The sequence below is a fragment of the Centroberyx gerrardi genome, chromosome 8 (genome assembly GCF_048128805.1).
Source record: "Centroberyx gerrardi isolate f3 chromosome 8, fCenGer3.hap1.cur.20231027, whole genome shotgun sequence".
Lineage (NCBI taxonomy): Eukaryota > Metazoa > Chordata > Actinopteri > Beryciformes > Berycidae > Centroberyx > Centroberyx gerrardi.
Window position 1 is genome coordinate 17,814,727 of NC_136004.1, and position 23,564 is coordinate 17,838,290.

The 23,564-nt window shown below is 43.2% G+C and overlaps 2 protein-coding genes across 2 annotated transcripts in view; one reads left to right on the top strand and one right to left on the bottom strand.

Moving 5' to 3' along the window:
• Nucleotides 1-5,910: 5,910 nt before the first annotated feature.
• On the top strand, nt 5,911-8,880 carry selenom (selenoprotein M). Its single transcript, XM_071920877.2, has 5 exons — nt 5,911-6,150; nt 7,056-7,091; nt 7,315-7,349; nt 7,479-7,557; nt 8,106-8,880. Exons 1-5 carry the CDS (start codon nt 6,055-6,057, stop codon nt 8,334-8,336), a joined length of 477 nt encoding a protein of 158 aa, XP_071776978.1. The 5' UTR covers nt 5,911-6,054; the 3' UTR covers nt 8,337-8,880.
• A 2,298-nt stretch (nt 8,881-11,178) lies between these two features.
• The window catches only part of smtnb (smoothelin b), a 49,812-nt gene continuing 37,426 nt past the window's right edge, over nt 11,179-23,564 (bottom strand). The window contains exons 11-21 of the mRNA XM_071920876.2: nt 18,060-18,248; nt 17,698-17,773; nt 17,363-17,404; nt 16,205-16,384; nt 15,696-15,758; nt 15,495-15,573; nt 15,226-15,402; nt 15,002-15,128; nt 14,635-14,786; nt 12,529-12,705; nt 11,179-11,318 (exon numbers count right to left, since the gene is read on the bottom strand). Of these exons, the coding sequence (XP_071776977.2) occupies nt 12,558-12,705; nt 14,635-14,786; nt 15,002-15,128; nt 15,226-15,402; nt 15,495-15,573; nt 15,696-15,758; nt 16,205-16,384; nt 17,363-17,404; nt 17,698-17,773; nt 18,060-18,248 (1,233 nt within the window). The 3' untranslated portion in view covers nt 11,179-11,318; nt 12,529-12,557. The remainder of the gene's footprint in view (nt 11,319-12,528; nt 12,706-14,634; nt 14,787-15,001; nt 15,129-15,225; nt 15,403-15,494; nt 15,574-15,695; nt 15,759-16,204; nt 16,385-17,362; nt 17,405-17,697; nt 17,774-18,059; nt 18,249-23,564) is intronic.

Here is a 23,564-nt window from a genome sequence, read left to right on the forward strand (position 1 = left end):
ACGACTGTTTATTCTGCAGGTGGGTGACAGTGGGGAGAGAGAAACCTCTGGTCGAAAGGATCATTTCTGTGTCACTCTCTTCCTGTCCTAACAATGAAATAATAGTGAAAATAAAGTATTTATCATATTGCTGGGGGAACCCCTACTTTCTTCATAGTAATCTGTAACATGCCCTAATTCATATTTGACACACTTCCTCATTCTCAGGTAATGTGCAATCAGTCCAGATGCACCTTTGCACCTTGTGTGTGTGTGTGTGTGTGTGTGTGTGTGTGTGTGTGTGTGTGTAGTCTATTATTCTCCCAATAAACCCACCTCCATTAAATGTTAATTCAGTAATAAATTGAACATAAACAGGCTTTCTTTCTGTAGTTATAAACAATTCACATTGGAAATCAACAAAATATATTTTTTTCTGTTTTAAAATAACTGCAGTAATTGGTAATGTGTGCCAAGACAGTCAACTTATCCAACTTGTTTCAACTGCAGCTGGTGCAGGTACTCTCCTGTGTGGTATGATGTTACCAACCATGAGTCAACCACTGAAGTAGATTACTTTAGCAAGGCAGATCATCTGCAGTAAATCTGCACCCCAGCTAACATTCCCAGTCTGTGTTTATATAAATACATTGTTGAATGACATATACATTACAGTATTTATGTAGGCTGTTTGATTAGAAAGATTTTCTTTAATGGAACCCCATTAAGTGGGCTCATCCATTAAACTATCTTGTAAACATTAGCTATTAAGTGTTCTAGTCTTTCACATGAATTTTATTCATTCAGCGCAACATCAAAGGTCTTTAAGAGATATAGGCATCTTTAATGGACTTTGGCCCCTGTGTGAGAGCAGCTTTTATGTTCAAACTAAGTCACGGCGCATATTAAAAGCTACAGTTATTGCAAATGCAGTAATTTCAACTAGATTTATGCTTTTGAGGATAAATATATATTTTAGCTAGGTTCCAGTCGAGAGCTTTTACTAATTCTACTTGCTTTGTGTTAATAGCAAGGCAATTCAGAATCATTTCAAACACCAGCAAAATGGCCAGGGAGACTTATTCAGACAAATTAAAAACAGATATTTAAGGCTTAGACCTCACTGATTTAAAAACTTTAATAAAATAAAGTAGATACACTGGTCTGGTCCTGGTCTTACAGGGTGCATTAAGTTACATAATCCCAAACATTCGACCATACCAGACATATATAATTATATATATACTGTATAAATATATATATATATATATATATATATATATACGTGTGTGTATCATCTCTATTTTTATTTGCCATTCTCATTTTATCTATGTTTTTGTTAAGATATTAAGCTTAACTAACTGGGGTAGCAGACTATACATCAAATTGTCTGAGAGTTTAGTGAGCTTAATGGGTATGCTTACCAAAACGTTATAGCCTACTATATTTCCACTTTTGTATTTTAACACCAACGCACTTTTGTCCCCATAGGAAACTGATGGTCCTTAGAACACCTCCACACTGAGCTGAAGTGTTAGGATGGGATAAGATGTTGCCCTGGCAACACCTGAAGGGTCCTCATCAGTCTGTATGACCTCCTAAATGGCTGTGGCCTTTATAAAATGAATGAACCAAAAACTGTGTGTGCAGGCGTGCGTGCGTGCATGTGTGTGTCTAGATGGCACCCTTAAAACACAAAGCTTGTTGGAAAAGACTGGAGTGGACGTTGTGGACTAGATGGTCGCCTAAAGCTGCTGGTGGTTAAAATTATTGTCGATCAGGACAGAGAAGTAGTTCAAATGCTGTGGGATGTGTTGAAAGCTTAATACACATATACCTTAACAGAAAATCACTATAATACTCTATAGGAACTTACAGTGTGTCTGTGGTACTCAATAGTTTATATTGACTACATATTAGTTTGTGTTATTTCATATACTATAACATTCCTATAGGGAGAATGGGGTAAAATGAGACACTTTTTACTTTTTATGCTACTACGGGAAAATAAATGTGTATTAATTTCAAACAATAATGTATACTTAAGGTTGTTGGTATTATGGAAATTCAAACATTTTCTGTAGCTAATACAGTCTTACAACGACGACCCCTTGAACGATGATCTTTTGGCACAGATTACTGAAGAGTAGGGGTAAGTTGGGTATACCTTAAAACCTTTATTTTTGTCCTTTTCAGTCCTTTCATTAAGGCCTTTACAGCATGCAGGAGCAGACAGTCTGTCTCCCCATTCTGTCTCTTCTGAGAATCACACTACCAACATGTTTACTTTCCAGAGGATAACAATGGACAACTTGACTCAACAAAGCTACTGTCAACACATTTGTGCAGTGTGTGTGTGTGTCTGTCATGTCGCTATCGCAACCACATGTCATCAATCACCAAGCATGCCAATCATATCCCAACCTCATCCCAAACTGGACTCTGCCTTGTGTTTGATACCTCTAGCATTGTGACTAGTCATAATGTAATAAAAGATATCAAATTAGCATTTTGACGAGTCATAATGTAATAAAAGATATCAAATTAGCATTTTGACTCATCATAATGTAATAAAAGATATCAAATTAGCATTTTGACTCATCATAATGTATAAAAGATATCTTAAATTAGCATTTTGACAGGTCATAATGTAATTAGAGATATCTTAAATTTGCATTTCGGTTAGTCATAATGTAATGAGAGATATCTTAAATGCTAATTTACAATATCTCTCATTACATTATGACTAGCCAAAATGCTACTTTAAAATATTTCAGATATCTGTAATGAGAACTACTGGAACTACCACTACTAGGCCTATACTGCTGCAGCAGCTGTAGCAGCAGCAGCAGCAGCAGCAACAGCAGCAGCAGCAGCAGCAGCAGCAGTGTTGTTGCCACTACTGACTACGACCACCTGGCTTAACGGTACTGCTGCAGCAGCAGGAGCAGCAGCGGCAGCACCCACCCCCTTTACCCTGGTAAAGATCTTACTGTGGACTTTGGTAATAGCAATTAAAAAGGTTTTGTGTTCAAACTCCTTATGTCCTGCATAAGGAGATAATCTTTTCCCTCCACGTTATTAAACAGTCTCATTCTTAAATTGTGGTAATGTGGGCAATACAAAACAAAACGGATCTCATTTTCAATCTCATTAAGCTCACACAAATAATAAAGTCTCTCTTCCTCAACAGTACCCACCCAACGACCTGTTTCAATATGGAGAGGGAGGAGTATTGACCTAATCTGGGCACGCAGAGATCTTCTTTTTTCTTTGACAGGTTATCTACAGCACATAGTTCTCCGTACCAAATTCATGTTGAATTTCACAAAATGTCCAAAGTTTTGCAAGTTGAGTCATTACATGAATTTGCAATAGGAAATACGGCCAGATCAATATCTGTTAGATCCTACACGGCTGACACACAGTATCCTGGCACTCGGCCAAATTCATACGCCACATCATCATTCATTCAGTTTGTTTGTGATATGGGACATTCATCGAAACCACATGTCATCAATCACCAAGTATGCCAGTCACATCCCAACCTCATCCCAAACTGGACTCTGCCTTGTGTTTGATACCTCTGAACCCAGTGAGTGGGCATCAAATTAACCAGCAAAATTAAAGTTGTAAAATAAAAGCCCTCAAACTGCAAGGGGCGGCAGCATTAGAGCGCAGCTGGAAAAATAATCCGTTCACTCCATCTCTGTTAATGGGATCATTGCTATCATGGTGTTATCCACCGTCTCATGTCATGTTCTAGCCAGGTCTGCAGCAAAGAAAAAGAATAGAATAAAAAAAGCTTTGAAAGGAAAACATTAAAAACATAAGAACTGGTCCCATGTCATTGTAATGGGCAGGGTCAGCATTCACAGACCTGAAAGAGCATCTTGACTTACAATTATGAAGACTTACAGTAAGCCCTGAAAGACTTGTGACTTGACTTGAGACTTGAGACTTGTCTCAAGTGACTTGCGACTTGACTTGGACTTGCACCAAAAGACTTTGGTAGCCACACACTAATGGTGACTGCTGTTTGAATAGATGCATCACTTCAATAACATTTAGCGCACACACACACACACACACACACACACACACACACACACACACCTGTGGGGGGAATAATAAACTCTGTTGAATAATTTGAATTGTATCAGTCTCAAGTTCTCATTAATTATCTTCTGGATTATTTTGTAATGTGCTTTTACATTAGCTTGCTCTCATGTGACTAGATGTGAAAATGTAAGTTAATGGAGCATTAGAGAACAAGAGAATGTAATATGTGTGCGGTCATGCATGTTTCATGTAGGCTAGTTGGTTGTGTTGATCTTTACTCCATTGTTAAGATTTATGTAGTTACCCTTTTTTCCAAGTAGACACATTACACTGTAAAAGAAAAAATATATAACTAATAGAGAAAAGGATGGCATTAAAAACTGTTTTAATTGTGTTCAAAACTTACGCCTACATATATCAATAGTTTGTCACTTAGCATTTTCCTTTTTTGGTGAAGGTGATTTAGTCTATCTTTTACTGTATTCAAGAAAGCTCATCAGTGATGCCAAAGTCTGTAGAATTGCAGGAAATGCATTTAAAATTAGTAAAATGTTCTGGGGGAGGGCCCCCATACCCCTGACCTTCATTTGGCCCCCCACCAATGTTTTAGACACAAATTACGCCACTGGTTCATGGTGCTTGTCCTTTGTTGATTTTCTCAGTATGTCTGTTCAGTGTCATTCTGCCTATCTTCTAACTGATCAAATCGACTTCCCTCCTGACATTTCCTGGGCTGCTTTTCAGATCCTCCAAGAGGGCCGAACCCTGTTTGTTTTGCATTTGTATTCTCATGACATAATGATATCTGATCTGTAATGCAGGCGCTACTATTTTTCCCACGGCGCAGCTGAGGGCATCACGAGGCAAATTCGGGTCAGTCAGTCAGTCAGGTAACGCTTAGTGACGGCCTCTACAGGGCGTCTTTGACTGTGACATGCAGTGTTTCCCATACAGAAGCACAAAATCAAAGTTGGTCAATGTAGATAAATGGATCCAAATCGATCTCTAATGCGCTTGATGTCACATTGTCATGTCTGTAATTTGGAGATGTACAGACAGCAGACCAGCAGCACTGAACTAAATCCACAGAGTCTCCCGGTGTGATACACCAGGAGATATTAATATATATACCGTATGTTACTATACTATCTATATATACATACATATAGCTAATATATATATAATAGTGTGCCATGCGACTAAAGTTGAGACATGTTCATCTTGGACAAGACGTACATCTGCTGCCATCAAACCAGTGAAAATAATAGAAAAAAGCCACCCACGCATTCAAAAACACATCCTATGTGATCATGACCTAAAGCCTGAAACTAATAATAGAGCCTCAAACATATTTCTATCTAGACACAAACATTATGACATCTTTACCATTATGAAATCACTTAACATAGCAATCACATTTTTTGACCTGGCTCTTTTATAACATCTTTCTCCATGTGCTATCTTATTCACAGATTCATGGAAATTAATTACTCTTCCTAAATCTGTGATCACATGATTCACATGGTTGCCTAGAAACAAGGGGCGTCTTATCCTACCCACAGACTCAATTTACCTCGTTCTCCCCTATTATAAAGACTTGTACTTTATATGACTATGTACTTTTACAATGATATCTGCATATTATCTTTATTATAGGACTGTTAGGAACACTGGGGTTGTAAAGTAAACAGGTTGAAACCGGTCCGGATACCAACCACCCCTGCCTGCGGCATATAAGGCAAACCAAATATTATTTCATCCTGATATAGTGAACTCACATTGTAACATCAGTGAGGATGAACTGTGTCTCGCCGGGTATCTTCATAACCAATGAGCGCCTGTCCACGCCTCTCTCGTCAGACTGGGGGAAACATTTGACGTGGCAAGAGGTCCGGACGTGACATAGCTGCACATCAACTCTCCCTCCTCTTCTTCAGCTCAATTATTTAGATCTGCAGGTATTGGGGTCGAGAAGGAACGAGTCCTGGTCCCGCGTCTGAACCAGGAGCAATAATGTGGCTGCTCGTCTTGGCCAGTTTACTTCACTGTGCTTCGGCCTACGATGTAGATTTGAAGAAACTGGACGGTCTCGCAAAAGCGAAGGTGGAGGTACAGTAAGGATTCATTTTACTCCGATTCATTCAAACGACGCAAAAGTGGAGTAAATTACTCTCTGGAGTGGCAGTGGGCCGAGGCTTGCAGGATTTCATTTTCTCAATAAGATTTGGAAGAATATGTGAATGGATGCATTTTGTTTCCCAACTGTCCGCGTTGAGCGCATGCGTGAGTGTTTTTTATTTTTTTTTAGCAGGATGAATAGATGTGATGGCCTGAATGGACCTTAACGCGTTTGGTTTGATGTGGTACCCAATTAAACATACGGGTTGTAAATAACTTGTATTTTATTCAATGTAATAACCAAAAACGGCATTTGCAATAAAGTGACTTGGCTTTTATTTTCTAAGACGAATAAGGGGGCTGTGTGTAACAGGAGATTCAACTGCAGGGTCAGATTCCTATCAATACACAAAAGTTTTCTGAAACTCTATTCTTCTCTTTGTGAAAGACCATGTAGTTTTCCCCCTAGGGTGTCACTGAAGCACCACCCTACCAGCACCACTGATGAAAGGCATGCATCTCTTGCTATTGTTATGTGATTCACCCCTGCTACTGAATACCTGAGTTCACACTACCTGAGGCACAGAGTTTTACAAAAAAAAAAAATGGGTTAGGCATTCCTCTCAATACATAGGCCACCAACCTAGGCCTTCCATAAATCTGTACTTTGTACAAACTGTGTAATATTTCAACAGCAAAGTGAAGCCAAAGAAATGCATATTTTTATAGGTTGAGTGTGTACCTAGGAGGAATATGCGGAAAGAATGGATGGCCTTGTGTAAACTCACAATGAAGTCATCCTCTTTCCCTGATCCTGCTGATCCCATTTCCTGATTGCAATGCGTGCTGCTTGCAAACATTTCCTGTATCTTACTTTATCTCCGGTCTCATTTCAGACATGCGGTGGATGACAGCTGAACAGGCTGAGAGAGGTAAGTTGTTCACTCCTGTAATCAACAGTCTGCTCTGCTGCATGCCTGGGGAAAAACGGTAAGAATATAGACATCAACACGCTGAGAGGGAGTTTCAGAGGCAGAATTAAACCTTGTTCTAGACTGAAGCGTGGAGGTATTTGGTCTCTGAGAAACATTTAACGTCTAGGGTTACACACAAACTGTGAGTGAGAAACATCAATCCCCATCTCTCTCTCCGCAGGTCAAAGCCTTTGTGACCCAGGATATTCCTCTTTAGTATCCTTTACCTCGGGTGTATTGCTGTTGCTTTCTCTTACTTATTAGTGTAGAACAGTTGCACAAAATGTTAAGCCAAAAATTCCAGCGTTTTCTGTCTGTGCCCATCCTTGACTGCTGCTACTCCAGCCATAACCTGGTGATGAAGCACATCCCTGGGGCCGACCCTGAGCTTGTCCTCCTTAACCACTACTACGAAGAGCTGGATGTAAGTCTTTGTTTTGCACTATACCTCTGTCTCAAGAGCTGGAGAGGGTAAATCTGGCTCTTGGTCGAATTATAATATATGCTATTATTAGCCAAATAGGAGAATCATAGGTGAAACAGTGGAATTGTGAAACACTATATTAAAGTCCCCATGAAATGAACATTACTTTTACTTCCTGGAAAACAAGAGTATGTTTTATCTTTTGCTGCACTAGTAGGCCTAAATATACATTTCTAACCAATAAAACCATCAGATTTTTGAACAGTCCCACCCCTCCGCACCCCTCCCATCAAATAAAATTCCCCTTCTCTCCATGACTCATATTCCATTGGTTTAGAATTTTGAATGATCCCTCACTGCATTATGTCCCGCCCCAACATCCTGTTTCAACAAGGAAATATTGATCTAATCAAGGAAGTAAAGATGCCATTTCATGGGGTCTTTAAGCATCCATTTTGCAACAGCTGTTTTTGCAGAATTTCTGCTCTATCCCCGACTCAGCTGCAGAGTAAATGTAACCTGGGTCTGTGTGTGTGACTCCTCCACAGCGGATAGCCTTGTCTGACATGACCCGCTCTGAGATCAACGAGCTGCTGGGCAAGCTGGGCTTCTACAAGAAGGCCCAGGCTGAGGACGAGGTGCCGGAGGAGTTCCGCTTCTCCCCTGCCAAAGACAGCCCCTTTAAAGACACACCAGAGCCCCAGACCTCCTCTTCCTCTCCTCCTGCAGAGAGCGCTTCCTCACAGCCCAACTCTGAGGCCCAGCGCTCCGACCTATAACTCTCCAGTGAGAAGGAGAAAAGTAGAAATAACACAATACCACTATGCTTCATAGCTGCTCCATGACCAGTTGGCTGTTACAGCACATGACAGAAATCCTTGTCATTTCAAAATAAGGCCAGCAGATCATGGATCAGCCCTTAGGGGGAGACAGAATCATCAGCAAAAGGCCTCCGAGGGTCACACTCTGAATTTGCACATACATTTTTACTGCTGTTTGTCTGTTTTGTTTTTGCGAGGCTAACAACACAACAGGTCACTTGGTGAGTGCTCTCATATTACGCACCTTGCAGGACTGTGAGTGCATGTTTTTTTTTTTTTTTATCCATCATGTGTCAGGTGTCTTCAGGATCCTTTCCTCACTTCTGCTCTCTTGTGTGTCTGATGACTTCCTACCCACTGTGAAACTTAATGAAGCCCCAGGCTGTAAATCGCCAGACTGGCCTGGGGTTGATGCCACATATTCTGGTGGGTGGGGCTTCACAGACAAGAGGGTTCAAGTAGAAGGGTTGTAAAAGAATAATAAAATATTTGAAAAAATATATATATCTTTTTTCATCTTTTTGTTTTTTGAATAAAAATCTTCAATTCAGATATGAAGAAAGCTCACACTTCAAAGTACTTAAGAGAAATTCTGGAGAGAATATTGGAGCCTGGCCGGCACTGTTGCTTCACTGTAAGGTCCTGGGTTCAGATCTCAGCCCTGCGCCTCTGTGTGGAGTCTGCATGTTCCCCTTATGTTTGCACTTGTGTGTTGCATGTTTCCTCTAGGTGCTCCGGTTTCCTCCCACAGTCCAAAGACATGCAAGTCAGGTAGATTGGAGACAAAATTGCCCGTAGGTGTGAATGTGAGTGTGTTTGTCTATGTGTTCGCCTTGTGAGGACTGGCAACCTGTCTCAGTGTTTCCCTGCCTTCTGCCCAATGCATGCTGGGATAGGATCCGGCCTATGGGTATGGAAAATGAAATGAAAATGAATGAACAGCAGAGCATCAAATTAGGTGCACTGGGTGTGACCATTTAAAGCAATAATCCCCAACAAATGCATTCATTTCTTGAACTGGTTTAATTGTTAATTCACATTTAACTGTGAGGTGCACAGAAACATGAAATTAGAACAACGTGTTTAAGCTCATATGTACAGGATTCACTGCTTTGTGGAAGATCTTTGTTTCTGGGTTGGCAGTACTGGAATATTTCTCAAATAATTACTTTAAATCCATTAAAATAGAGCGTGAGAAAGAAATGAATTACATCAAAATCAGCTCTGAAACCAACCAACATTTTAGAAATCTAGTTAAAGGAACCTTAATTATACAAGTGGAATAAAAGTCTGTCCTCATACATTTTCCATAGCTTCCTTAGGTTATAAAATATACATTGGCAATAAAGTATGTTCAGCCATGATTATTCATGTTTACTTGTAATTGACTGAGCTGAAAGCCGGCTTTCATTGGGCCCAAAAACTTGCGAAATGACCTCAATTTTTTCATAAAGCATTGTGCTAGCTTGGACTCATAGACTTCTTTTTAAACAAAACTTAAAAAGCATAATGTACACACTAACAAAATAAAAACAATATATTTCAAAAACTCTACCCAAGCATAAATAAAGAGCCCACTCAAACAGCCGTGTGTGAGTGTGTGTTGGCAGGGGCGAGGCTGCGATGTGGGGGGTGACGGGAGCATCAGGGTGATATCTTTTACATCCTGTTGTCAGACTCAATCAGTATGAAACACCTAGCAACAATATAATGTAATCTAAAAAAAACACCTGAGAGGGACTGATACCCACTCTTCCTAATTGTTTTTTCTACCTGAATAATGCATGTGAGAGTTAGATTATGACAAATGGGTCACTTGAAAATACAGAACAATGCAAGCAATTTGGTGTTAGAATAAAATCATGATACAATAATATGTGTTACAAACGCAAAAAACCTGACCCTGCTTCTCAGTAGCACTGTAGCAAGCTTACTCAGCTTTAGACTGCACAGACAATGATGTTGCGTTCATTTTAACTACAGAGAAAAAACATCCCAGTGCTCCTGAATTAAATTAAATAGTAATATGCTAATTGATGACAACAACATGAGAATAATAAGAACTATTTAAAATAATTCAAGTAAATATGTTTCAAAAAGCATGCAGATTTTGGTAAAAAAAAAAAGAAGAAAATCTTTAACAGTACCAGAGTGGAGACCACACAATGCAGAGAGACACATCATATGGTATTGCATATATTTTTCTTCTTCAGTGGCATCACCAACAGCTATGCTAACAAATCACAATAGTTACAAAAGTGTAGCAGAAAAAAAATGTAGGTATAAATAATTTAAACAGGGGAATACTGTAAAATATTTTCTCTTGTACATTTCTGTTGGGGTCTGTCAGTACGCACCAGTAACACAACTTGCAAAATGTTGAATATTACCAGGTATGAAACTGAGTTCAAAGATGATATGTAAAATTTTAAAGCTTAAAAGATACTCTAATAAAAAACTTTGGAGCTTTCTCGCTGGAGAATGTGGGACTTTGTATTAAGAGTGTGTGTCCAGAGAACTGAATGAATCTAACACATCACCTGCCAACAAAGATAATCAGCAAACTGACACACACAAACACACACACACACACACACACACACACTATCCCCAACTGGTCCATCAGAGATGTGCAAATCTGTGACCCTGCTTCTCAGAGTCTCGGCTGTCATCAGGTGAAGACGGTGCTGGGGGGTGGGGGGGGGTCAGGGTGAAGAGAGAGGTGCTGACTGGTTACTGCCCCGCACAGGACACGACTACAGGGGTGAAGGCGTACGGGGCACAGGTCAGAGGTCACAGGGCCGACCCATGGACATCTCGTGTCTGCGCAGGTGGTTGACCAGAGACTGTACGTAGGTGAAGACACATTTGGAGTCAGGCTTATTACCCATGATCATCATGTCCTCCACCTCCAGCAGGGGCATGCAGTTGGCAAAGGTCCTGAGGGACAGGCATACAAGAGATAGTTCGTATGAGAGAGAGGAAGAGGAACTAGCAGGATGGACGAGGGTGAGAGATGGAGAGAGGAGGAGGATATTCTCTTCACAGAGTCCCAAACCTTCAAACTGTTTTCTCATCCATCATGCCCATACTCATAGTCATTAACCAAACCAGCGCAATGGCAATACTTGAAAACAACTAGTGTTAAAACAACACTCCTGAACTGGCAAGCTCTAGTGTTGTTTGATGGTTTTATGTACTTAATCTATCTCTTGTTTTCATTATCCTTGTTTTTATCCTTTTTTGTCAACCTTGTTTTAAGTAAAGCACTGTGTGGCAAACCTGTTAAAAGCACTCTATAAATAAACTTGACTTGACTAATGCAATGTATGCCAATAAACAATTTTAGGAACGATGACTCCACGTGTGAGCCATGCAGAAAGTGACCACAGGGTGGCATTATCTCCATATAAACCCTGCAGCACTCAAGTAAAGAGACGGCCTTTTCAAACAAACAGTAGTGTTATGGGAGCCATTTACACAAAAGTTACAGGAACAGCAGATGAGTAAATCTCTCATGAGAAAATAAATGTCAACAGCATAAACCCTTTTTTGTTTTGTCATTGTAGATATTGAAGAGATAGGTCATTCTACGCCTCAGGATCACAACTTTAAAAGGCTTTACAAGGCAAGTGCCTAAACACATGTAAACTCACACTAGATAAGTCAATCGTGAAGAGGCAACACAGCTTTTCCGCTCTCTGCTTTGTTTCTCAATCCCTCTGTTTGAAACATTGTGATACAGCAGTTCCTTTTAAAGTGTGGAACTGCAGATGAGGAGTGCTGATGCCTGGCTGTCTGCCTGGCCCATAGTCAGGCTATGGAGACATGCACACACACGCACACACATACACACACAGAAACGCATACCATGTTTGGCTCTTCAGACCTCAGTAGCTTCAGATTTAGGGAGCAAACACTCAATCCAATGACAACTGTATGGGTTTTTTTGTGTCACCAACCGTTGACATAAATCATATCAACTAAAAACGTATATCCACTCACTTGCATGTGCGCGTGCAAGTACACACACAGAGACACACACACACACACACACACACACACACGCAGACACAAACACTCACACCCTATCCCATAAAGTCTCTCAGAACCAATGTGAGGTTCCTTCGTAGGCTTGCCCCTCTCTCACCATGAGTTCAACTTAGGCGGCGTGCGACTCTAGGAGGAGTTTTTGGTTTTAACCAGGCCCTTCTGCACCAGACCCCTGTAGAACTCCTGCAGGTACGTGTACACACACTTCCAATCCGGCTCACGCATCTTCACCATGTCGTCCACATCCAACAGCTGGGGACAGTCCGCTAGTTTCCTGCACCCGCGCCCAGGAGAGGGAGCAGGGGGAGAGAGGGGGACCAGGGAGAAGGAAGGGAGGAGAGGAACAAGAGACAGGAAGGAAGACCGACATGGAGAGAGAAACAAAGTGGAGGAGGATAGAACAGATAGAAAGAGACAGAGGAAACAGGACAGAGATAGTGGACAAAGTGGAACGGAAGTGTGGGACAGAGAGGAAGGAGGAGAAAAAAAAATAGATAAAGCAGTGAGCAGCCAAATGAAAGGATTCAGGGTGAAAAGACAGAGGGAGAGAGAAAAGACACAAAAAGAAACAATAACATTACATTCTCTGTGTTGACAGATATATCCATGAGTTGACATGCTTCATGAACATCATGATACATACAGTATGTGCCGCACACACACACACACACACAAGACAAAACAAAATGTCAAATGAGCGTCGGGTGATGCCCATTTAGCCTTTTTGTTTGCTTTGTTGTTGTTTTTTTCTGTGCACTAAGACAGGAGACTTAAGACATGACTACAATACGGCTTTGTATTGTCACAAACAAATACAAGACGTGTTGAAAAAAACAACAAGGATCCTGCAAATACATAGAGATACAACCACAGAGTGACTCTACAGTGGAAAAACACACTGGTGCACGGGATGGTGTGTGTGTGTGGGTGGGTGGGTGTGTGTGTTGGGGTTCCAGATTACAGCAAACTGGTAGAGGGGTGGGAGGTGCCCAGGGAAGTGAGTGATAGTGCAACACAAAGATGGAAGGATGGGGGGTGGTGTGACAGTCCGGTGTTGATATTTTCATCAGCAGCAGCATCAGCATCGTCACAAGCCTACTATGAGCATGTGAACACGGCACACACAGGTGGTGGTGGTGGGGTGGGGGACGGGACATCACAAGTTGGAATGGTGTGACCACATTCAAGAGGGATAAGAGAGGAGGTAAAGAAAGAAGAGGGGAGGAGAGGGAGATTAGGGGTAAAAAGGAAGGGGGGAAATATCTGAGGTGCAGCCGAGTGCTCTTCCTTTTTGACCTGCTTGTTGTTCGGGGAGGGTTTGCTCACGGGTCTCTGGTTTAGAGCAATGACGAGACGGAGGGAGTCACAGCGGTTACTCATAGTGGAGGACAGGCGGAGAGTGGAGTTTTAGAGGTGGAGGAATTAGTGCGGTAGTAGTAACAGGGGTCGCTCAGCCTTGAGGTGACTTGGTACACCTGAGAGAGACAGGGAAAGTTAACACTCGGACATCAGCGGAGGACGGGACTGCGGCCGCACGACTCCCACGTCTTACTGGTCCGTCTCCATACTTCAGGCCGCTCACTGTGATGAACACACTTTTGTGTTTATGTTTTCACCATTCAAGCAAAACTTTCCACTCTGCTGATATCTGGTACTCAGTAGACTCATAGTGAGTGGCAACTGAGGCTGAAAGTAGATTTTTGTATACAGCAATACTGAACCTAAAGACTTCATTGAATGAGAGCTGAAGGTGGATTTCACAAAGGTAAAACAAATGTACTCCGAGAGGAATGAGAGAGAGAGAAGATTGGGAATGGGATAAAATCTACAATACAAAGAGAGAGCAATGTGTTTGTTTTGGGAAGGGAGCAGCGTAGAAAAATTGGCTTGGATGGTTTGATTTTCATTTTGTGTTCACCTGGGTACGTGGGTTGGAAGATATTATCTATATCTTCCAGCCTGAGAGGAAAGCTAAGCCTGCAGTAGCTTGCAGGATATTCTTGCGGTGGTTTCTTCACATATTCTTCACATTTTCTCTGCCAACCTTAACAAAACCCAGGTCCACTGCAGTTGATGTGGTTTCTCCAATAGTGAAAATCAGATGGTTGAAGCGCTCGCTTGTAGTCAAAACTTACAACAACTCAAAATTGATGTGGTTAGTGCACATGTATGTAGGACAAACAGGTTGTGTGTGTGTACTCACTCTGCAGTGCTGAAAGCCACCTCAAAGTTTTGCCTGCGGTTGCTGGGGCTCAGTGAGTTGTAGTCAAAGGCCTCAGGAAAGAAATTGTGAACCAGGGCACAAAATGCCATGCCATTGCTCCAACTGGATGAGAAATTCTGAATGTCCACATTCTGTGGGAAAAAAAAACAAACAACAGTTATGGAAGCAGAGGGCAGTAATGACTAAGAGGTGGAAATATCCCAAAATAGGAAAATACTAACTCATCTAATTACTTGTGCCTGGGGCCATCTTTCCTTAATTGTTAAGCAGGATGAGCTACAACTTTATTGGCTGACATTAAAAGAGGAGTGCAGACACGGTGGGGTGCTGTGGCCAGTTGGCTCACCTCATATGAGCGGGTCTTGGCACGGCACCAGTCCAGCAGCATCTGCTTGATGGAGTTTGCGTTGGGCACACCAAAGCTGGTGGAGCGCTGAACCTTGTTTACCTTGGCGACTGCCTGATTCCCGGGGCTACAGAAAAAGGGTGCAGGGCTTTGTGTTAATATTTACATGCTTTGATATGTTCCTTTTCTTTCTTTGGTTGTACGACATTTCTGTTTATCCTTACCCCCCTCCCTCCTTCTCTAGCTTCTCTATCATGGCTTTGCGGGCCTGCATGGCAGAGGTCTTGGGCAGAGTCTGAGCCCTCATCAGCTCCTTGCGCCTCTCCGCCTGCCTTCGCTCCACAGCAGCCAGACCGCTGCTGCCGCTGCGGGACGACGAGTCGTCCTCACGATCAAACACACTGAGGCAGGGAGACATACAGCTGAGTTAATTTGTGAAGGTGCTGGGATTTTAATTTTAGTGTAATTACCAGGCTGATGTTTCACAACCCACCTGCCCACTTTCTTGCTTGTGCTAGAGGAGGAGGAAGTGGAAGAGGAGTAGCTGTATGATTTGGACTGGACTGTCCCTCCTGGAACACAGAGAGCAACAGGTTATGATAAATAAACACTCATGTGAATTATAGTGATGGTAAAACTGTAATGACTATACTAATAGTAATTTAAAGGAGAGGGGAATAAAGTAATGACTCACTGTCTGTTTTCTGCACATAACTGGCCTCCATGATGGTGCTGCGTGTTGATCTGCTCCCATCATCTAAACACACACATGCATTTCAAATGATTTTTTGTAAATATTGTGACAGTGTCAGTTTTATGGCTGCCGGTGCCCTTAAAACAAGTTCCTCGTCTTTTGTTGCATGTTTTAATTGTTTTTAGTGGCGTCTTTGTCATGATGATGCTGCTTATGTGCGTCTGTCCTGCATACCGTCTTTACTGTTTCTTTCAACATTACTGGTTTTATTTTGTTTTCTGTTACATTCTGCAAATTGCTTCCTTTCTTGTCTTGTCTCATTCATTTGTCCGCTTTCACCCCAATTCCTCATCAAGAGACCTTGTGCCTTTTGCCAGGCCATTGTTGTAAATAAGAATTTGTTTTCAACTGACTTGCCTGGTTAAAGAAAGTTTAAAGAAAAGAAAAGAAAAAACTTGCTTTAAAATTAAGTGTGCATATGTAATAACTAAGTCAGTGCTTTGGCCTACCAGACTGGGCAAAGCGGTCTGTCTTGGTGACTTGGCTGAGGGTGGAGCCATCTGCTGACTTCTCCACCTTCCTCATCACCACCTCTCCTGCTCCAGCCCCTGGGCGACCCTTCTGCGCACGCTCCTCCCTCTGCTGCCGAAGCTCCTGCAGGCGGGTCTCGCGCTCCTTTTCTCTCTGGTCTGCGATGGAGGAGAGGAGGGAAATGATGATGTCAGTGGAAAAAGAGGAGGTGGACAAGGGGCCCTAAACAAGCTGACAGCACCTCATCTGACTGCCACAAAGATGGATTAAACACAGCTTCCAAATTTGAGGCGATACATTTCAGGATTCTTTCCACAGTACCATAAAATTCCTCTGCACACACAAACACCCGCAGGTGGGGGAGGCAGACAGCCGAGCCAAAGCTGTCAAGTAATATGTACTGCACAAACATCGCAGATCAAAGAGAGCAAACAGACTCTGATCGTCCCCCGCGGAGAGGTGTGCCAAGTCCAACCAACAATGTCCAGCATAGTGATACCTTAACACCTCCACTGCTCCCTCGGGCATCACTTGTTCATTTACCTTGATGAGTTTAAATACAGTATACAATGTTACTCTTACAGAGATCAATTCTTAAGCTCTTCATTTAGCATTGTCTAAGATCTTGTGCCATATCCGCAGAGGTTAGGGCAATACAAGGAAATACAGGGGATTTTGTGTGCTGGGTGGCACTGAGTGCACTGAACCTTTATAGATTTTTCTAGCATAGACTCAGAACTATTAGGAGTTTCAACAGTCAGCTCAGCACAACCAGACACTAGGTGGAACCATATGGTGAGTGCTTGTCACACGACAGAGAAAAAACTGGACTGGGAGACATTTCAACACCGCTGATGCAACACGCTGAGGTGAGTGCAAGGTATTCAAACATGGAAATAAAAATCTAAATTCATGCATGTTAACAGAATTATCAACATATCCTTCATCGTCCACCAAACGGGTTCCTCTCAAGTATTTATGCTCTCTGCTACAATTTTGCAGACCTGATTGATAACAGGCAGTGTTCAGAGTTCAAAGAGTTAAATGATTCCACTGGTTTGACGATGACAGGATGGTGCACACAAAAAGACAAATGCAGGCACATATAAAAATGTTAATCCACACTGCACACCAACCTGTCCTACCTATTTCCTCTTGAGTACATCCCAGCATGACCTCTGAGGGCAGAATGGGTAGAAATAATGCAATTGGGCGATTTGGCAGGTTCATTTACTCAGTGATATAAATTGTAGCAGAAAAGACAGAAAACGGCACTCCTAAGCATGAAAAAATAACATAAAAAGCACCAAGCTTGATAAAAAATGAGTGAGTCTGTATATGCATAAGTCTGAAAGCTTTTCGGGCTTGAGAGAAAGTAGTCAGGAAATAGTGAGAGAGAAGAGGAAACATGTAACCGTGGATACTAGAGTGATGGAAAGAAGATTGCTTTTCCTTTTTGCGTCACTCTCACCTCTCTTTCTCTTACGAAGATCCCTCATTGCTGCCCGGATCATCTTCCTCTCCTCAAAGTCTTTTGACTCATCAAGCTGTTGAAGAAAAAAAAAAAAAAAAAAGACAAACGGAAACAATGAGAGGTCAGGCCTCAGAAAAAGCCACAGTGGCAGCACGGCTCTATATTTATGCATGCAGTGCTAACATAGCATTGTGCGTACACACAACACCCTGGGCAGTGATTTTTCCAAATATACTCTCACATAGCTGGCAAGATTTAGCTTTTATACACAAACTTGCTGCATGACTGAAGAGGCTGTATTTGTCACATGGTGCTTTTAAATCTAAGTGATGTGGAATAATTTGCGAGGTGTGAAGTACCATTTTGTCAAGCAGCTCCTCATCCTCAATGGCAGCCAGCTGTTCAGCAGTCAGTTTTCCAGAGCGTTCATCAGGTTTGGCCTGAGTGGTTGTAGAGCCGTTGGGGATGGCTGGGGCATGACAGGCCACCTGGACAGATGGCCCAACTGAAAACATCGGCTCAGAGGCCACCACAGGCTCTGTCTCCATCTGTGCACAGACACACACACACATACAGGCCACGAGCAAGAGCACACACATACACACACATGCAGAAGGAGGAAGGATAATTTGATTAGTTTCCGATTGCACAGATGAGCAAGTTATTGTCTGTATAACAAATTTAGCTGAAAATTATGACCTTTGTTGGATATGTGTGCATTGCCGTCTGAGGGCTACTGTCAGTTATATCTCCAAGCCAAACAGCTGGAGGTCAGGCTCTCGGCAGGTAGTGAGAAACCATGTAGCCCTGACCCATATGAGACCAGGACAAACAAAGACAGGGGGGAGGTGGAAGGGAAGTGAGTCTGCCTACTGGAAACCAATCTACAGCTGGGTTACAAAAGGCACTGAGGCTTGCTGACATTTAGGAGATAGTGAGCACAGTAAGATTTCCTTGAACCATAATAGGCTTGAGCATGTGACGCTGGTGGTACTCATATATGTATATTTATATCTCAATACTCTCTCTTTTGACAATGATCTTTCTCTTGTACCAAGACTGCCCACTCACCACCTCACATCATTTCTCCCAGCCCCCTCTGCCTTCCAGCCCTGCGTGTATAAATATGAGAGAGCGAGAGCAGGTTACAGGAAAAGTCCCAGACAATTCTGCCAAGTCACAGTTAACTTAGTTCACAGACTATGACTGACACACTGGGTGTCTAAATGGTAAAAAGCTGCCGAGAACCAAGAGTTAATGTGACAGGTAGGATACACCACTATGGCTGTAAGACTGGAGTGCTGCATTACCAGACATAAACTCTGAGGAAAAACATCCCAGGCTGTCCTTTCAGGGTACTGGAATGTATACCACCGAAGGAGCAGCTGTGCAAGGAGCAGTTAGCGCATGAGCAGAACTAGTTAAGTAAAGAGGCAGAGTTGTGTTTACTGTACATCCACTGCTGAAGGGGACGTGGAGCAGATGAGCATAAACATGACATTATAGTTCATTAAGATAGGCCTGGCTATCGACCAGTGTATTTTGAATGACCATAAACCCTATAGATAACACCTCTTAAATTTTCATATGGTGTTGAATGCCTGTGCCAGACTATGGGTTCTGGCTGACTCTGGCTTCACTGTTTTTGTTGTAATCGAGTCCAGGTCCAGATATAGCTCAGACAGCTGGCCCCGTCCCCACCAGCAATCTCCCTGCCCTCTCCTCTGAGGGCCCCAGCCGGGCCAGGTCCAGCCAGGGAGGGACAATGCCCAGCACAGCCTGTGCTGTGTGATCTAGGGTGGCCCCTGGTTTTAAGGCTTTCTGGACACAGAGTTCTGACCCATGGGATAGGTTGGACTGAGAGGCACTTGACCGCAGAGGAATGTTGCCAAACAAGGCCTCTAAGTCAAGCAATGAGAGAATGTGTGTGGGGTGAGTGAGAGAATTTCTGATACAATGGTCAGTTACACTTGGTGTGAAGAGTTGTGATTAATAAAGCCTCTATATTCTCTTGATCATCGGAGTCAATATTGCATAGAAAAATTGCTTTTTGTTTTCTTTCTCTAAAGGGAGAAAGGACTACAATCTCTTTTCAAATCACCATAGTGAGCTACAGTACAGTCTTGTCCAACGGGTTTATGAAATGGCTGATAAGGGAGAGCTATGTAAATCTGCACACACATAGGGGTTAAGGGTCAGATAAGGTCATTCTCCATGCATCATAGTCATCTGTCTATGGAGATCAACTTAAAAAGAAGCCCATCATTTTTACTGGAGCAGTTGATTGGCAGACCCAGCTGTCTTTGCAGGATTAGACTGGACTATGAACTCTGTCCAGTTGAATAACTGAAGATAATGCCACAAATATCCCTCAAAATGTCATCAATGTGCACACAAACACACCCGCACAAGGTATATTTGTTATTTGACTTCAAGGTACAGTATAGTGCAACATGGCTAATGATACGTGCCAACTGTGTATCATGCCAATCATAAGAAATTCCACTTCGATCTATACTATAACAGGAACAAATTTCTATATTTCGTTCTTTGACTTATTAAAGAGCTGGTTAAAGAGTGATTAGAAAGCAACAGAGGGAAGTATGAGCCTCTGGCACAACCCTAACCTGAAAAAGTGGCTAGAAGTCTGGAACATTGTTAACTATAGGCCAGGATTATATCTGTTCTCATGCTGATCAGTCTCAAAATACTGACAGTTTAAAATAATGTTTAGAACCTTTGTCAGAAGGTGAGAGAGACAGTTTGAGCAGGAGACCAAGGGGATGTCATAGTCAGGCTGTTGTTCCTCAGACAAAATGGCAAAAAGCACGGTCACTTTTTCCTACTCCTGGAAGTGTGTCCATTCAACACATTTTTCCTAACAGAACACATACCTGCATGCACACACACATATTGTACACACACTAGTGCTGGCCAGGACACGATCAGAATCCCATGGTATTAAAGGATTGGAATACCTCAGTGACAAATGGCAGTGAAGTCCCACACATAACCACAATCTGGCAAAACTGAATGACAGCTGAGATGGTCAAGCTTTGTTAAAATGAAGGGAGGGAGTAATGTAAGTAATTGCCAGCCAATCCACTGATATTGAGAACATTGGAACAACAACCATTCCCTTACTTCAAGAAGCTTATCTGGATTAAAATGGGTCATGATCAGAACCTTAGTGGTTATAGGAGCATGAAGCCATTAAGAGAGAGCTGTACCATGCTGTTGCTGCGAGAAATGTTTCCCATCAGAGAGGGAGCAGAGAAGGAGCGGAGTGTTGCAAAGGTGGGAGGGTGAGGGACAGGTACCGGCTCAGGCTCAGGTTTGGAATTCTGAGGTGCGTCGGTCCCATTGGATACAGACTCCGAGTCCTGGGAGCATGATTCAGGATCTGGAGGCACGCTTGATGGAGTACCCAGGGGTGCACTAGATGGCGTATCCTGGGGTGGATGGAATTGAGAACCCAGGGGTGCGCTAGATGGCGTATCCTGGGGTGCACGGGATTGAGTACCCAGGGGTGTGCTAGATGGAGTATCTGGGGGTGCGCTAGAGGGAATATCTTGGGGTGCACAGGATGGAGTACTCTGGGGTGCACAGGATGGCGTATCCTGGGGTGCATGGGATTGAGAACCCAGGCGTGCACTAGATGGAGTATCCCGGGGTGCACGGGATTGAGTACCCAGGGGTGTGCTAGATGGAGTACCCGGGGGTGCACTAGACAGAATATCCTGGGGTGCGCAGGATGGAGTATCCTGGGTTAGGCTGGATGGAGTATTGCTTCCACATGGAATGGAAGGTGAGCTTTCAGGGCTGGGCAGTACGTGTATTGTAGGTTCAGGGAGCCCCATTACCTGGCACAGGGCCTCCACTTGCCTCACCAGCCTCTCCTGCTGAATCCTCAGCCTCAGGTTCTCCTCCTGCAGGCTGGCCAGGACCTTGGCCAAAGGAGCCACCTGGGCTGCTGCCTCCTCCAGCCGGGCATCCACTCGCTTTCCAAAGGCCTGCAGGTCGCTGTGGATTTCCCCCACTGCACAGCGCAATGTTAGCTCAAAACTCCCTTCTGCAACCTGCTCCTCTTCATCCTCCACCTGCTCCTGAGCAAGCAGATCTCCAATCACCTCTTCCAGGCCAGACTCAGCACAAAGGCTATCTGGGCTGCCCAATGCCTCTGGAGCCTCCGAGGCTGGGAGGAAGTCCAGGTTCACCCCAGGCATGGCCAGGCCTGCTGCACTCAATGCCACCACTTACACTGAAATGTCAGTCCTTTTTCAAGGAAATACAAAGTCCCTTTTTTCAAATCCACTCAAGTGTCCCTTTAAAGTTGGGATCTAAGACCAGAGAAATCACAAGGTTGTGGCCTTTGCCTCAAATGAGGGGGATAGAAGGTTTCCTCTCTGTCTGCCTGTTTACAGAGATCCTCCAAAACAACACGCGTTCTTTATACCCCCAGCAAATCTCCCCTCTTTAGCGGCCTACACCCTGACAGCCAATGAGCATGCAAGGAATCCTGTTTCCAAGGCAGCAGTAGACCCGGCCCCCCTTTTTTTCTCAGGTGCCATGGACATGTCTATTTATCACTGGCCCAGCCATTATTCCACTGAGCCAGTCAGGCCTGGGGGACTGAGGCCTAGGGGGGAGTAGTGGCAACAATTCAGAACCCCCCCCCCTCCCTCTTTCAACTTTCCTTTTATTTAGAGCCCTTGTCCTTCACACCTCGATTGGCAGGCAACTAGGGCTTTAGACGTGGCTCTGGGCCGAGTTATATATCAGTGCTTTACTCCTCTTAAAACTGTTTTTTAACAAAATGTAACCTCTGAGGCCTGACAAATTGGGTCAGTTGAGTTGTATGACTCTGGTTCAGAACGCAGACCTCCGGAGGGAAGGTCAGTCCAGGAAGAACAGCGTGATTCGGGCAGTGGCAGAGCAGGCTGGGTGGGTGACCAGTGTGGTGAGGGAGAGCTGGGGCCCAGTTCTGCCAGGCTATGGGCAAGGCTCTTGGGAAGGACAGCTCAGCCCTTCTAGGATTTTCTTTTGGGCTTACTGACATAGAACAGAACAGTGATCCTTCCAGCTTCTGCTCATGTGGATGCCTCAAGTGCTTTGTGTGTCAAGTTGAATGCTCTCCAAGAGTGAGATACAGGTCCATGTCTTAATGTGTGTGTACGTTGCTCATACAGTAAGAAGTTCAAGTACATTTATCAAATGCTTACCGGGGCTATTTTGGCAGATTACAGCCGACGCAGATAAATCTAATGCTCATATATCTTTAAGCAGAGTCTTTGATTAGAAGTACAAGGTTGCATAACCATGTGCGATAAACGTGTGGCTTCTTGCCAGCATACCAATACCACATGAGAATTATACCGGTTTTAAAGAGCACACACAAAACGGTGGATATTCACTGTAACTTGTCAATACCCTAATAGCCTACAGTCACTGGACAACCAGTATTCTTATTTTTCTGTACACATAAACATAGTGCGCTAATCATCTAAGCTCTGAGTATTCAGGAATGGCATAACACAGAGTTCAGCAAACATCTCTTGATCAACTTTATCTCTCAGTGGAAAACTATGTGAAGGACACAGCTTGTGACCGAGGACAACGGTGGTCTTTCCTGGGATTTATAGGAAAGCAGAGCAGTTCCCAGAAAGAATCTGGCCTCTACGGAGAGCGGAGAGAACTGTGACTGGCCAGGTGGAAGTGGGTCAAACCCCAAGAAGGACATGGCTCTAGTCTTACCACGCATCAGAGCGTGAAAAATGATGGAGAAAAAGAAGATGATGGAGAAAAGAAGGAGAAAGAGAGAGAGAGACAGATAGACTAGAAAGTGTACACAGACACACACACAC